General features: G+C 53.2%; 1 protein-coding gene across 4 annotated transcripts in view; it reads left to right on the top strand.

The window, feature by feature from the left end:
• ZBTB7C (zinc finger and BTB domain containing 7C) overlaps positions 1-12,905 on the top strand; it is a 386,806-nt gene extending 373,901 nt beyond the window's left edge. For all 4 annotated transcript variants that reach the window (XM_016933665.4, XM_016933664.4, XM_054672018.2 and 1 more), the window contains one exon: positions 9,865-12,905. In XM_016933665.4, coding sequence (XP_016789154.2) covers positions 9,865-10,516 — 652 coding nt within the window. In that variant the 3' untranslated portion in view covers positions 10,517-12,905. The remainder of the gene's footprint in view (positions 1-9,864) is intronic.
• Positions 12,906-13,150: the final 245 nt, after the last annotated feature.

The following is a 13,150-nucleotide window of genomic DNA, read 5'->3' as shown; positions in this document are numbered from 1 at the left end:
CAGGGGTGCTAGGCATCACCTGGTGCTGTGACTTTCAAGCCCTTTTTAGGGGCTGCAGTATTTTCTCAGATACAATATTAGGTGGAAGCCCATGACATGAAGCAGGTAAGAGCAGGGCTGTTCTGGCTGGGAAGGAAGTGAGGTGGCTCAAGCACCTGGGTTGCTTGGCTTCCTCTTCTCCTTCCAGCTGTAAATTTGTGGAACCCAGTTTTAATGGATGGCACTCCCCCGATGGAGTGCTGCCCCTTTGTTTGATTTGGAGAAGCAGCCACTGACCTTTATTAAGCATATTCTGCATGCCAGGGGCTGTCCTAGGCACCTTAAATACACGCTTACCACAGCCAGGCCCTGGGAAGATGGGGAGACATGGTTGACTTTGTTATGACACATCTCCCAGTGGCTAGCTGACCAAGCATGTGTGCAGCTGGAAAATGGCAGAGCTGAGACTGGAATCTCAGCCTCTGTGTAATAGCAAAGCCGGTGACCAGTAGACTGCAGAGATGCCTGTAGGTCCTCTCAATCATTTTGGGGTCAGACCTAAAGGCTGGGCCTCTTTTTATGTTCTCCTCTTTGCCTTTCCATTTGAGGAAGGGGGACAACTTTATGCTGTTATAAAATTTGAAATTTGAAGTCAATACATTATAAACCTTTCATCTTTCATAGACTCTGTCCCATTCAGCAAACATATGTTATATGCCTACTCTGCACAGCAACTTTTGTAGTCAAAACTGATTGGCGGGTTGACGTGGGGTCAGATCTGCCCACTGCCAGCTTTGGCTAGGCCTCACTTTTGGAAAATACAGCCGGTTGGTGCTATCTGTGGTTCCTGGTGTGAGGCTGATCTTTTCAGCCATGTCCACAGGTGGGGAGGGCTCTGGTGGGCGGCCTGGCATCAGGGTTTGGTCATTTCAGTGTATCCTGTGTGAACAGAGCCTGGCGATGCCTGCCCTGTGAACATGACTTACTAGACTAGGTCCCTTCCCCACACTGCCACTGTCACTCTCAAAGAACTCACCTTGAGAGACCCACACTTGTTCCGGTGGCGCTGCTGCTGCCCCACTTCCTCTTGGAGATGTATCTTTGGGAATTGGTGGCAGCTCATTCTTTTGATTTTCCTCAGTGAGCCCAAAGCTTTGGCCTGAGGACACAGTGCAAGGTTGTGAATGAGACTGGATATCAAATCAGGGACTATGCTTTTCCAGGAAAAAAAAAAAAAAAGATGAGTCCTCTAAAGTCATGAGACCTGTTCTTCTGGGTTGCTTGGAAACTCTACTGGAAGTTGCCAGAGAGGAGTTTCAGAAATCCGTTCAGGTGACGCTGGTGTGGCTGAAATAGCTCTGCAGGCTCCTTAGGGGACTGCTTTGAAGGACAACACTGATTATTTCCAAGGTGGCCTTGGGGTCCTGCTCACAGCTGCTTCTGTGAGGGGAACCCCAGACAGCATCTGTCCCAGGTGCTTCCAGTGACAGTGGAGGGAGAATCTGCAGGAGCAGAGGGGAAGGGCCTCACAGACCCAGGATGTGTCCCCTTGCCCTTAGCAGTGAGCTAAGCCAGCCACCCGGCAATGCTGACGGCAGGGCACCCTGCTCCTGTTACTCCCCAGAGCAGACGGACCCAAGGTTCCCGAGATTCACCTCCCCTTGGATGTCCCTCAGTGACAGCCCTGCCACCCCAATGCCACCGTGGGTGATGCTGCCCCCTGCCTCCTCCTGAATTCACCTTAGCCCGACAGAACCAGGCAGAACACCAGAACAGGGCTTGGCAAAAGCACAGGAATACGGAGGGAGATAAGCCAGAGCACTGTGTGAAAGCCGGATTCAAGTACAGCTCACCCATCTTCACTGGGGGCCTGGCTTCAACCCGAGAGTCCCAGCCCCTGCATATGACTTTAAGGATGCCAGGAAGCTCTTCACAGGCCAGATCAGGAAAGCCAGCCATGTTATCAGCCCGGAGCGCCCTCTCCTGCCAGCGCAGGCTCTGCCTCCCTAACTGCCCATGCCTGCCCCCTTGGCAGATGGCTAACAGGAGCACCTCTCCCTTCAGAGGAGACCGAGGCTGGTGACTCCAATTCCAAAAGGATCTGTGTCTCAGGATATCGCACGGTGGCCCTGCTGGCACCCTGAGCCCCCATCTCCCTTCTTCCCCACTCCCTTTCCTCTGGGCCTTCCCCACGCACAGCCTTCTGTGAGGTCCACGCCAGGTCTGGACAGTCTGTGCACCCTGTTTTAAGGGAAGATTTTAACCGTGCGTAGTCACTGCAGACAGACTTCTCACCCTCTGGACCCTGGGACATTCTCTGGGAGTGGGCGTCCTGGTTTGGGCAGCAGTGCTATGTTGTACAGGAGGGTGACATTCCAGGTTCCTCCCTCCCAGCACATTCCTGATGGTCACTTGGGGTGGCCTCTCTGTCTGCAGTCCCCACTCCCAGCCAGATAGGCAGTGGGGCAGCTCTGGTCATCCAGCCATCTGGCCTTGGGTTACTCCTGCTCCAGAATGACGGCCATCTGGCCCCAGGCCTGTCTCCAGCTGAAGCCGCTGCATTGCAGCCCCCTCAGCACCCCCACCACTTGTTCCCACTGGTCTCTGACCCTCCCGAAAAAGATCAGACAAGCTCTTGGGTCCTTCTCTTCCCAGGAGGAGAGAAACCCCGAGCTGGGGAAAGGCGGGGTGGAGGAGATGGCTCCAGCCTGCCTCCCTTCAGAGGCTTTATTGCTCACTGTGGGCTGTGGCTGTCCTTGCGGGACACTCCCCACTCTCCTCCCCCTCACATTCTTCAGAATCACTGGGCCTTTGCTTCTCACCCCATCTCTGGAACTGCCCGGCAAGGATTCTTTTCCGTGCTTGAAGAGCCCCAAGCGTGGTCTGTCCAGGTTGAGGTTTTCCTGTAATTCTCCCTGTGGCCAAGGCTCCCTGCAGCCTTTCCACGGGGACCTTATTTTTGGCTGAATTCCCCAACGCGATTCCTAACACCTGCCCCTTCCACCTGGAAGCTCTTCAGCAGCCACTTAGAGCAGCGACGGCTGCCTTGTTGATGTAGAATTCCCAGACTCCCTTCCAAGGCCACGCCAATTCCTGAGACTGGGCCCTGTCATGTCACTCTTGTCCCCGCAGCAAGGACCCAGACATGCTGCCCTCAGGTCCTTCTCTCGGACATGATTTCCCCTTCTGGAACCCGAGTCTTTCCTTCAACACAGCTGAGCTTCTGCCCTGGCAAAGCCCCATTTCCTCCCTCCTTGATGTTGGGAAGAGCTCAGGGTCCTGTGACACCCTCCCCGCCCCACCCCATGGGGTGCTGGAGAGGCCTGCCCTTCCCCTGCATGGTAGCCCTTCAGCCCAGGCTCTGAGTCACAGCCTCCCAGATGCCAGCTCCCAGAATGTCCACACCCCACGGGGACGTACTAATGACCTCAGCAGCCACAATCCAGGGGGAGGACATGGGAATCCTTCCAGCAGAGCCCCTCCACCCCTAAGGCCCTGCCTGCTGCTGTCATTCTGTGGGTCTAGAGAGGAGGGACAGAGGCCGCCCCACAATGATATTGTCTGTTCTTTGGTGTCAGGAACCTCACCTCTGAGGCAGCTCTAGATTCCAGCCAGTCCTACCAGGTGTCCCACCACTGATCTGTTCCAAATATGAAATCTCCCTAGGCAGGGCCTCAAAGGCATCAACCAAACTATTTCTTCGGCCCCATGCTGTCCCTTCCTAGCTCTGGTCACCCCATAGCCACTTGGGCTCCCTTTGCCTGTGCACTCCCTCGGTTTAGTTCAAAGACACCGTTTTCCTCCTGGGAAAGGCTTGTGCCTGTGCTGGCCGTAGAGGCAGCTCCTGTCCCTTTCAGGTCTGACTTGGGACACAGAAACAGCTCCAGGTCATAGGGAAGAGGCAGTCTGGACCAAGATTACCTTAGATCCTCTTCATCAGGAGTCCTTTCCCTTCTCTTCCCAGAAAGTCTGGAAGCCAGGAGCCAAAGGTTAGGATGGCAGGGTTCGGCCAGAGGTGACGCCTAGGAAGGGCCTAGAAGAACAGGGAGCATGTGATCTCAGGAAGATAAAGCATTTGTCTTCATGCATAGGGACACTGCTATGCTTGGTGGGTATTTTCCCTGCCCACGGACATCCCAGGTCCAGGTGGCCCCCGCACATCTTTTTGCCCCATCTGCAGCCATCACTGCCAACTGGGCCTGGCCCTGGGCCCTGTGAAAGCCTGTGCATCTTCCGCCTCTTAATTCCCACCACATGGGTCCTTGATTGCAGGCCATAGAGACTTGCCCCCTGCCTCCCCCAGCCCTTCTGTTAGTAGCTCCTAGAGAGCATGGCTGGCTGGTCTCCCTCCTGGAGCCCCTGTATCCTGTCACAGCCTGGCTCCCAGAGATGCCCCAGCCATGCCTGATGGGGACAGTAGTGAAGGCAAGAAACTGCAAAATGAAAACAGACTGGCCCAGAGACAGCAGAGGTCCCATAGAGCACACCGTCCTGGGCGAGGATGGACGACCTCTGCACCGCAGTCACTCTCTGACAAGGCATGCTTTCCAGTTCCGCTGAACCCCGAAGGCTGTGCCTTTTAGTCTCCACCTGCCTCCTCCAGTGCCAGCCGAATGCTGACCACCTTTGTGCCCCCACAGCTACCTGCTCTCCAGACAAGCCAGCAGCCTGGCTTTTGTCTTCCCTCTATTTTCTTTGTAGTCCTCCCACTCCTGGCAGCTCTGGGAACCCTATTAAGATAATGTAATGGCATTAGCAGTGGTAGCAGGAAGAGTGTGTCTCAAACCATCGGGTTACAAGAAGTCCGGGTAGAGGCTGCTGGGAAAGCATTATCCTGATTGGGAGCCTTTCTGGAGGCCACAGACCTCAGGCCAAGGCCCCACAGCCCTTTTCTTTGATTCTGGGAATGAGCTCGTGAGGACTCACATGACTTTCCCGACGATGAGCTCTCCAGGCTGAAAGGAGGCATGTAGACCGAGGCTTGGGTGCATATGTCCTTGGCTGTCCCTGATGTAGAGAGATGGAACGAGATGGCAGAAAAGGGGACCAGGGCCAGAGGGGAGCATGTTGGATTTGTAGTCGGAGAGTTCTGAAATTGGCACCACTAGTCAGTCACCAAACGCGCAGTGAGCCTCCTCTCTATCTACATTCAGTGTTGTGTGTTGTGCAGAGTACGAAAGAGCATCCCACAGGTTCTCATCAAAGCAGGTACCAGAACTCCATGCCACGTGCAGGGAGGAGTGCTGGGAGGAGGAGGGCTGGAAGGAGGAGGGCTGGGAGGAGGAGGAGGGCTGGGAGGAAGAGGCACCCTGGCTCTGGGCTTGGCCTTCTGGGAGGGCCCTAAGGATGGAGCATCGGTGTCCAAGCACAAGACATGCACACATGGGGAAGGAGCCAGGGTTTACAGGGCATCCACCCTGTAATGTGGTGGGCTGTGCACTGGGGGACCGGCAGTCCAGTTCATACCTGCAGGTGTTCAAAGATGCAGAGTTGCCCAGAGTGTGGGGCAGCGTACCATGGGGGGCAGGCAGGAAGCTGGCAGAGGAGATGGCAGTGAGCTTGTGAAGAGCCCAGAAAGCCATGCTAAGGGGTAAGTGAGCACACAGGCCATTGGACAAGGGGGCCTTGGGAAGTTTTAAGTGGAACTGCCAGACCTCCATTCCTACAGAGAAGTAACTAAGAGCTCAGCTCCTGAGATTCCAGCTAGAACATATTCCAGCTAAACTCACGCTGCTTCCACAGGCAGATTGAATATGTGAAGCAGCAAGGAAGCCAGCCAGCCACACAGACTCCAGAAGGAGATTTGGCAGAAGCCCATTACCCAGATGCATACACTCATGGAGCACTAGAGGCCCCAGGGATGCAGCCCAACCCGCATTTTAGAGATCAGGAAACTAAGGCCCAGACCAGGGAAGGGAACTGATCTAGTTCTTGGAGTGTGCCCGGCACCACCTCCAGCTCCAATGCACGTCACGGTATCCACAGGAAAGGTCAGTGTAAAGAAGGAGGCTGTGTGGCCCTAGAACACCATTCCCCCTTTGGTCCTTTCTTTCCTTATCTTGGAAGTAATTAGATCAGTGTTTTCAAGGTCCTGAGAAGTGTACTGCTAATAGTGTAGCTTACTGGGCCCACTGACTCAGACTATGAATCAGAGTGTGGTAAAGTATGCCTGGTAAACTAGATGATCCTCTGAAGTTTTTTCCAGAACTGGCTTATCATGAGCTTTGCCTACTCTTCCCACCCCTTGCCCCCATTCCCACAAATGTCTCCATTAGGGAAAGCTCCTGCCCAGGGCTGAGTTCCTCCCATTGGCATACCCCAGTCTTCTGGCCACAGAGGCAGAAAGCTGGCTACCGGTGCCCTCTCTTGATTGTTCTGGTCTGCCCTTTCTGCAGCAGTCCTCTTAGGCCTCAGGTTGGGAATCCCTGCTGTGAAAATCCATCCTTTCTCATCCCCAGAATAGCTTACAAACAAACCACAGCCAGGTAGCCCCCCAGGTTCCTTTGCCCCCACCAGCTGTATACCTTTGGGAAGCTCTTAACTTCTTTGAGCCTCCTTTCTGCCTGTGTCCAAGTGAGGGAATTACACCAAGTGTGTTGAATCTAGCTCACGCAAACCCAGATTCTCTCCATCTGCCCTGGACAATGGGAAGTGATGTCTGGTCCTAGGTTTAGCTCTGCAGAGAGAGGTTAAATAACTTGCCTAAAGCCATCCAGCAAGTTGGTGGTGGGTCTGAAGCTACAACAGGGACTCCCAGACTCCTGGAGGGGCCCTACCTCTATACCATATGCCTCTGAATAATGAATTCCCAGGGTCAATGAAGTCATGTATTTACCTGCCCATAGCAGATGTTCAATAAAAGGATATCGTAGGCACCTTCTCAGCACTTCTTACATCCTTGGACCAATTGCCACAAAAATGGGACTTCTTTTAGATACTCTAATGAGAAGTTTGGGAGGCATTTGAAGATTTACCACTTACATTGTCCATTGTTTGAGAGTGACCCTAAGGATCAGTACTACTAATTATGTGTAATAGTGACTTAAAAAAAACCTACCTGGCCAGGGGCGGTGGCTCACACCTGTAATCCCAGCACTTTGGGAGGCTGAGGTGGACAGATCACGAGGTCAGGAGATCGAGACCATCCTGGCTAATACGGTAAAACCCTGTCCCTATTAAAAATACAAAAAAAATTAGCCAGGCATGGTGGTGGGCACCTGTAGTCCCAGCTACTCAGGAGGCTGAGGCAGGAGAATGGTGTGAACCCGGGATGCGGAGCTTGCAGTGAGCCAAGATCGCACCACTGCACTCCAGCCTGGGCGACAGAGCGAGACTCCGTCTCAAAAAAAAAAAAAAAAAAAAAAAAAAAAAAACCTTCCTTGTCCGGGCACAGTGGCTCACGCCTGTAATCCTAACACTTTGGGAGGCCGAGGTGGGCAGATCACAAGGTCAGGAGTTCGAGACCAGCCTAACCAACATGGTGAAGGCCTGTTTCTACTTAAAAAAAATACAAAAATTAGCTGGGCGTGGTGGTGCATGCCTGTAATCCCAGCTACTCGAGAGGCTGAGGCAGGAGAATCACTTGAACCTGGGAAGTGGAGGTTACAGTGAGCCGAGATCGTGCCACTGTACTCCAGCCTGGGCAACAGAGTGAGACTCTGTCTCAAAAAAATAAAAATAAAAATAAAGAAACCTGCCTCATAGGTTGTGGTGAGGAGTAATGAGATGATGCATTTAAAGCCCTGCTTAGCTGATTCTGAGCTGAGCCCTCTGCCAGGCCTGGTGAGGGAGCCCAGCCGACCACCTAGCATCAGTATTTCCATCAGAGCCTGAGTGAATTTGTGGAGGCCCAAGACATATCCCTTAGGACTGGGAAGTTGCATCACTCCAGGGGTACAGGCACCCGACACTTCCATTTTCACAGTCACAGTGCTGTGGTGAGAAAAGAGGCCTTGACTCCCGGGCCTGCCATGACTCTCTGGGTGAGCTTGGCAAGTTCCCCAGCTGGGCCTGTTTGCCCACCTACATAGTGGAGGCTTTGCCTAGACCGGTGGTTCTCAGTGTGGGGTCCACGGACCACCACCACCACCAGCATGTGGCAACTGGTTAGAAATGCAAATCCTTTGTCCCTCTCCCCTATCCCAGACCTACTGATCAGACTCTCTGGGAGTAGGGCCCAGCACTGTTTTATTGAGTCCTGATTATGGTTCGAATGCGTCCTTAAGTTTGAGACCCACTGGCCTAAATGGTCTCTGAAGTCCCTTCCTCCTCAAAAATCCAATCATCTAGGTGAAATCTGGGTTACAGAGACCACAGCATGCTGGTAGGGGGTGGGATATCACAGCAGAGAACTATGTAGCCTTGGGGTGGCTGGTGGGTTTGAAAAAAGGCAGGAGCAGTGGGATGTGGAGGGGAAGAGGGTGACCCCACTTCCCTTCTCCTCACTCCCAGGGGCTCTCCAGCCTTCCTGTGAGCACAGGTGGGAGGACTGGATCTGTCCTCTCTGATCCTCCTCTCACAGTGCCTGCCAGTATTCATGGGAATGTCCTTTTCTCTCCTGCTCTGCCCCTGGAGAACCATTTTGAAAATGAGAGCTGGTGAGACCTCTAGTGGCCAGGAGACACCAGGAGCCTAGGACCTGCACCTGCTGTCCTAGGATTACGTTAAACAGGGTTTAAATCTGGCCATCTTAGGGAGGACACCTGGACTCCACATCTGTTCTAACCTCAAAGCAGAGCCTGAAATTATAGGCAGATGCTCCACCCAAGCCACACCTGCAGGGAGGAAGTAGGAGACTAGACACAGAGCTTCCTGGCCCCTATGGCCCCACTGGGGAAGGCTGCGAATTATCCCAAGAGGAATTCTTGCAGCCCACCTGCCTATACCTCAGCCACCTTAAGCTGGTTTACCCAATGCTCAGTGTTTATGAAAACAACCCCCTGATGTCAGTTTTCCTGTCAAGACCACCAGGAGGTGTGTGGAATCTAGCTCACACAGACCCAGGTTCTTTCCATGAGCCCTGGACAATGAGAATTGATGTCTGGCACCAGGTTCAGCTCTGGGCAGTGAGGTTAAGCAACTTGCCTGAAGTCACCAGCAAGTTGGTGGTGGGTCTGCAGCTGGCGCAGAGGCTCCCAGACCCCCAATAGGCGCAGGCGCCCCCACCCTACACCATACCTTATCTGTGAATAATACCACTTAAACCCTGCAAAGTTTTGCCCTAGATTAGGCTGCATTCTTTTCGCACCTGGCTCTTTTGTAAACCCTGAAATTGTCTACAGACAAAGAGGAGAGCCCAAGGCTTAGGATAAGAAACCACCATGCAGGAGGTTTGAACAAGGTGTGCCCAAGCTTCTATAGCCTCCCAGATTAGTGCCAAACACAGACAGATCTCAATAGCCCGGGGGCTGGGATGGGACCAGGGACTTTGGGCCAAAGCATATAGATGAACTGGAGGGAAAGCATAAGGTTGCCTGGAGAGAGTGGGTGTGAGATTAAAGTGCAGTCCAGTATCAGCAGAAGTCGCTGCACTATCCGAGGACTATGGTCAGAAATGCTGACTTATGGCGAAGTATCTTCCCAGTATGTGAGATAAACCCCTAATAGAGTGGGAGTTTCATGACTCTGAGCTCGGGTATAAAAGGAGTTTGGGGGAGTGGGGCTTTCAGGACACTGCTTTTTCTGCATCCCTTTAATCCAGGTGAGTAACCATACCTGTCTAAGGTGGGGCAGCAGTTGAGGGTAGATCTAGCATGAGACCTATTTCTGGGGTTTGACTCCATGGCAGTAGGGAGCCTCGGCTGGTTCTGGAGGAAGGGGGAGCAAAAGGTTAGGAATGGCTCCTGGTGTTCCCTGCGGGACTGACCCCCAGTCTCTGCATTGCAGGCAGGACAAGCTGAAAATCCACATGCGGAAGCACACAGGGGAGCGGCCCTACCTGTGCATCCACTGCAACGCCAAGTTCGTGCACAACTACGACCTCAAGAACCACATGCGCATCCACACGGGCGTGCGGCCCTACCAGTGCGAGTTCTGCTACAAGAGCTTCACGCGCTCTGACCACCTGCACCGCCACATCAAGCGCCAGAGCTGCCGCATGGCACGGCCCCGACGCGGCCGCAAGCCTGCTGCGTGGAGGGCCGCCAGCCTGCTCTTCGGGCCCGGCGGCCCGGCCCCCGACAAGGCGGCCTTCGTGATGCCCCCTGCGCTGGGCGAGGTGGGCGGCCACCTGGGCGGCGCAGCTGTGTGCCTCCCGGGCCCCAGCCCCGCCAAGCACTTCCTGGCAGCGCCCAAGGGCGCCCTGAGCCTGCAAGAGCTGGAGCGGCAGTTCGAGGAGACGCAGATGAAGCTGTTCGGGCGCGCGCAGCTGGAGGCTGAGAGGAACGCGGGGGGCCTCCTGGCCTTCGCGCTGGCCGAGAACGTGGCGGCGGCGCGGCCCTACTTCCCGCTGCCCGACCCTTGGGCCGCCGGCCTGGCCGGCCTCCCTGGGCTCCCCAGCCTCAACCACGTGGCCTCCATGTCCGAAGCCAACAACTAGGCTGGTCCCTGTCGGCTCCAGCCCACCAGCCCTCCAGTCCTTCTCCCTCCAGGCCCACTCTACCCTACCCCATGGATCTGAACTTTTCATTTTAAAAACACAAAGGGAAAATGGGAAAATAATAATAATACTATCAGTGATGGCATTTTCCCGGGCTCCTAAAGCAGCTGCCTCCTTTTGCTGGTCTGAGACGGGCATCTTTTCCCAAAAGGCCAGGAGCCCGGGCCTCCCTCCCTGGCTGTCTCTCTGGCTCTCATATAGAAACTTGCACCGGCCCATGCCACGAAGAACTGGGTGCCCAGGGGCACTTAGGAGCTGGGTGAGTCATGAGGGGTCAGGGGGTGGTTGGCCTGGTGCCCAGCCAGCCACAGCAGGAGGAGGTAGGGGCTGGGCATGCACCTTGGTTAAGCCCCACCCCCTATGGCAAAGTCTCTGCCAACACTCCTCTGAGGGCTCATTTTCCAGTCTCCAGTGGCCCCGGGGTCTTTTTGAGAACTACCCACCTGCCACATAGAAAGAAATGCTCTGTTGGCAGGGAGGCCTCCTGGAACCAGTCAGGAACCAGGCTCTGGAAGGCCCGGGCCATTTCTTCCCTGACCTGTCCTGTGACCTTGACAGGTCAGCCCTCTGTAGCTCAGTGTCACCTGGCTATGGAAGGGGCTGGTAACTGAGGTTTCCGCCCTCCACCTCTAAACACATACACACCTATCCCCCCAGAGAATCACAGAGATGGTAGAAGCTTTGTACTCCCCAAGTCCATGGGGAAACAGTTTATCTTTCTGGAGTTAGTTTTATCACATCCAGCTCTATATTAGCATATTAGCATAGGTGAGAAATATGGCCAGACTAGACAGAGATCAGGTCATCAGGGGAGCTTCCGAGCTTCAGCAAAGCCCACAGGTAGCTCTGCGAACTCAGAATGCTACCCTACCTTCCCTGCAGGCCGCTGTTCATGTCTGGACCCCTGGGGGCGCTATTTAATGTTTACCCCCATCTCCAGTGCCCCCTCCAAGGCTGTGCAGTGTCTTGGGGCTCTCAGGGCCAACATCGAAGAGATGGGGGCCACCTCTTAACACCTGGCAACAGTCTCCCCTCATCCTGATTCCTGAAAACAGACAAAACACCGGTTTCTAGGGTTTATCTGTTTGTTTTTTGAGTTGAGGGTTCCTCAGGGCCTTGGCATTGCTAGTGATGGTCCCCTTTGCTATGTGAGAACCCCCTCGACCCTTTCCCTTCTCCCTCTGGGGATGAAGTGGGAGTATTTGGCTCCCCATTTTTGACAAAAGGGCTCAGTGCAGGGAGGTGGAGGCCTCTGAGGTTTGAAGGGCTCTGTGAGTTAGAGTTGTCACATGTTCTCCTGGTTCTTGAATTTGCAGCAGGTCCTGAAAAGGAAGGCTCTGCTGGCCCCGTGCCTTCCTGACCTTCTCTCTCCTTCCCTCCCCTCTCTTTTCTTGCCAAGTTTGCTTTGGTTTCTGAGCAGCCCAGAGAGGAGGAGGGTTCATCCCCAGGGAGAGCCCAGGGCTGGAGTCCCCAATCCCTGTGCTGTGGGCACAAAGAGACTTCAGCTCTTCCTGTTGCCTTGGCTTTTTCCTGAGCAAAAACACAACAAACAAAAAGGCCAGAGAAGAGCACAGACTCTGTCCCTCTCACAACTCTCCAGAAGAGACCCCCTGATTCTTCACACCACCGGATGCCACTCCAGCCAGCAGGATTGCTACACACACCCTCTGTTCTCAGAAGTCATCTGCCTGGGCAGCCGCCTCTCAGATTCCTGTCTTCGTTTCAGACACTTTTCTCTGAAGCATGCCCATGTCCACCAGCCAACGTGTCCCCTTGTCCCCCCCATCAGCCAAGTGATTGGGGCTGAACCAGACTTTAAAAGAGAGGAAAAAAAAAAAAAGGAAACATGAATAAATTGGAATCCAGTGGTGTTGGGGCTTTTGTTTTTATTTTGTAAAGGTGATGACTTCTTATAAACTCAATTTTTCAGATGACTGGTTAGTTCTTTCTGTTTTTTCTTGGCTGCAGTTTGGAATTGTACATTGTAAAATATCCAAAGATGTTGAGTACTGTATGATCAAGAACTTGAAGCAAATGGGTTGTGGGGGGAGGGGTGGTTGTGTTTTTGTTTTGCTTCAATTTTTTTTTTTTTTTTTTTTTTTGATGTTTCAATTTCCCTGTCTGTCTGTGGGAGAACTTTGGAATTTTTTCTATTTATAACTCTTTTTTTATGTGATTGCTCTATGTAAAATGACACTCAACAAAGTTTGCCTTAGTGATTCAAGGGACAATCTTCCATAACTTCGGTCGCACGCCACATCCCGCCGAGAAAAACTCTCAGCTAATTTTCTGGCCTATTTATTAAACAGTATTAATTGACTTGATTAAATTATATTGAGAGTTGCACTTCTGTGAGATGTGACTTCTGAAAGTTCACAGGACAGCAACAAGCCAGTCTTAAGGTTTTTAATTGTTGGGTGTCATAAAATAATGTCAAAGACACCTTAACAAAGAAAAAAAAAAAAAACCTTTGACCCTTATACTTTAAAGGACAGTGTTTTGAGTAAAAGTGAGCTATGCTTGCTTAATGACCTGGTGAGATTGATTCCCCCTTCCAATTGCTGTTTCAGTTAT

The sequence above is a fragment of the Pan troglodytes genome, chromosome 17, assembly GCF_028858775.2.
Source record: "Pan troglodytes isolate AG18354 chromosome 17, NHGRI_mPanTro3-v2.0_pri, whole genome shotgun sequence".
NCBI classification, from domain to species: Eukaryota; Metazoa; Chordata; class Mammalia; order Primates; family Hominidae; genus Pan; species Pan troglodytes.
This window is presented reverse-complemented; position numbering and strand designations above follow the sequence as displayed.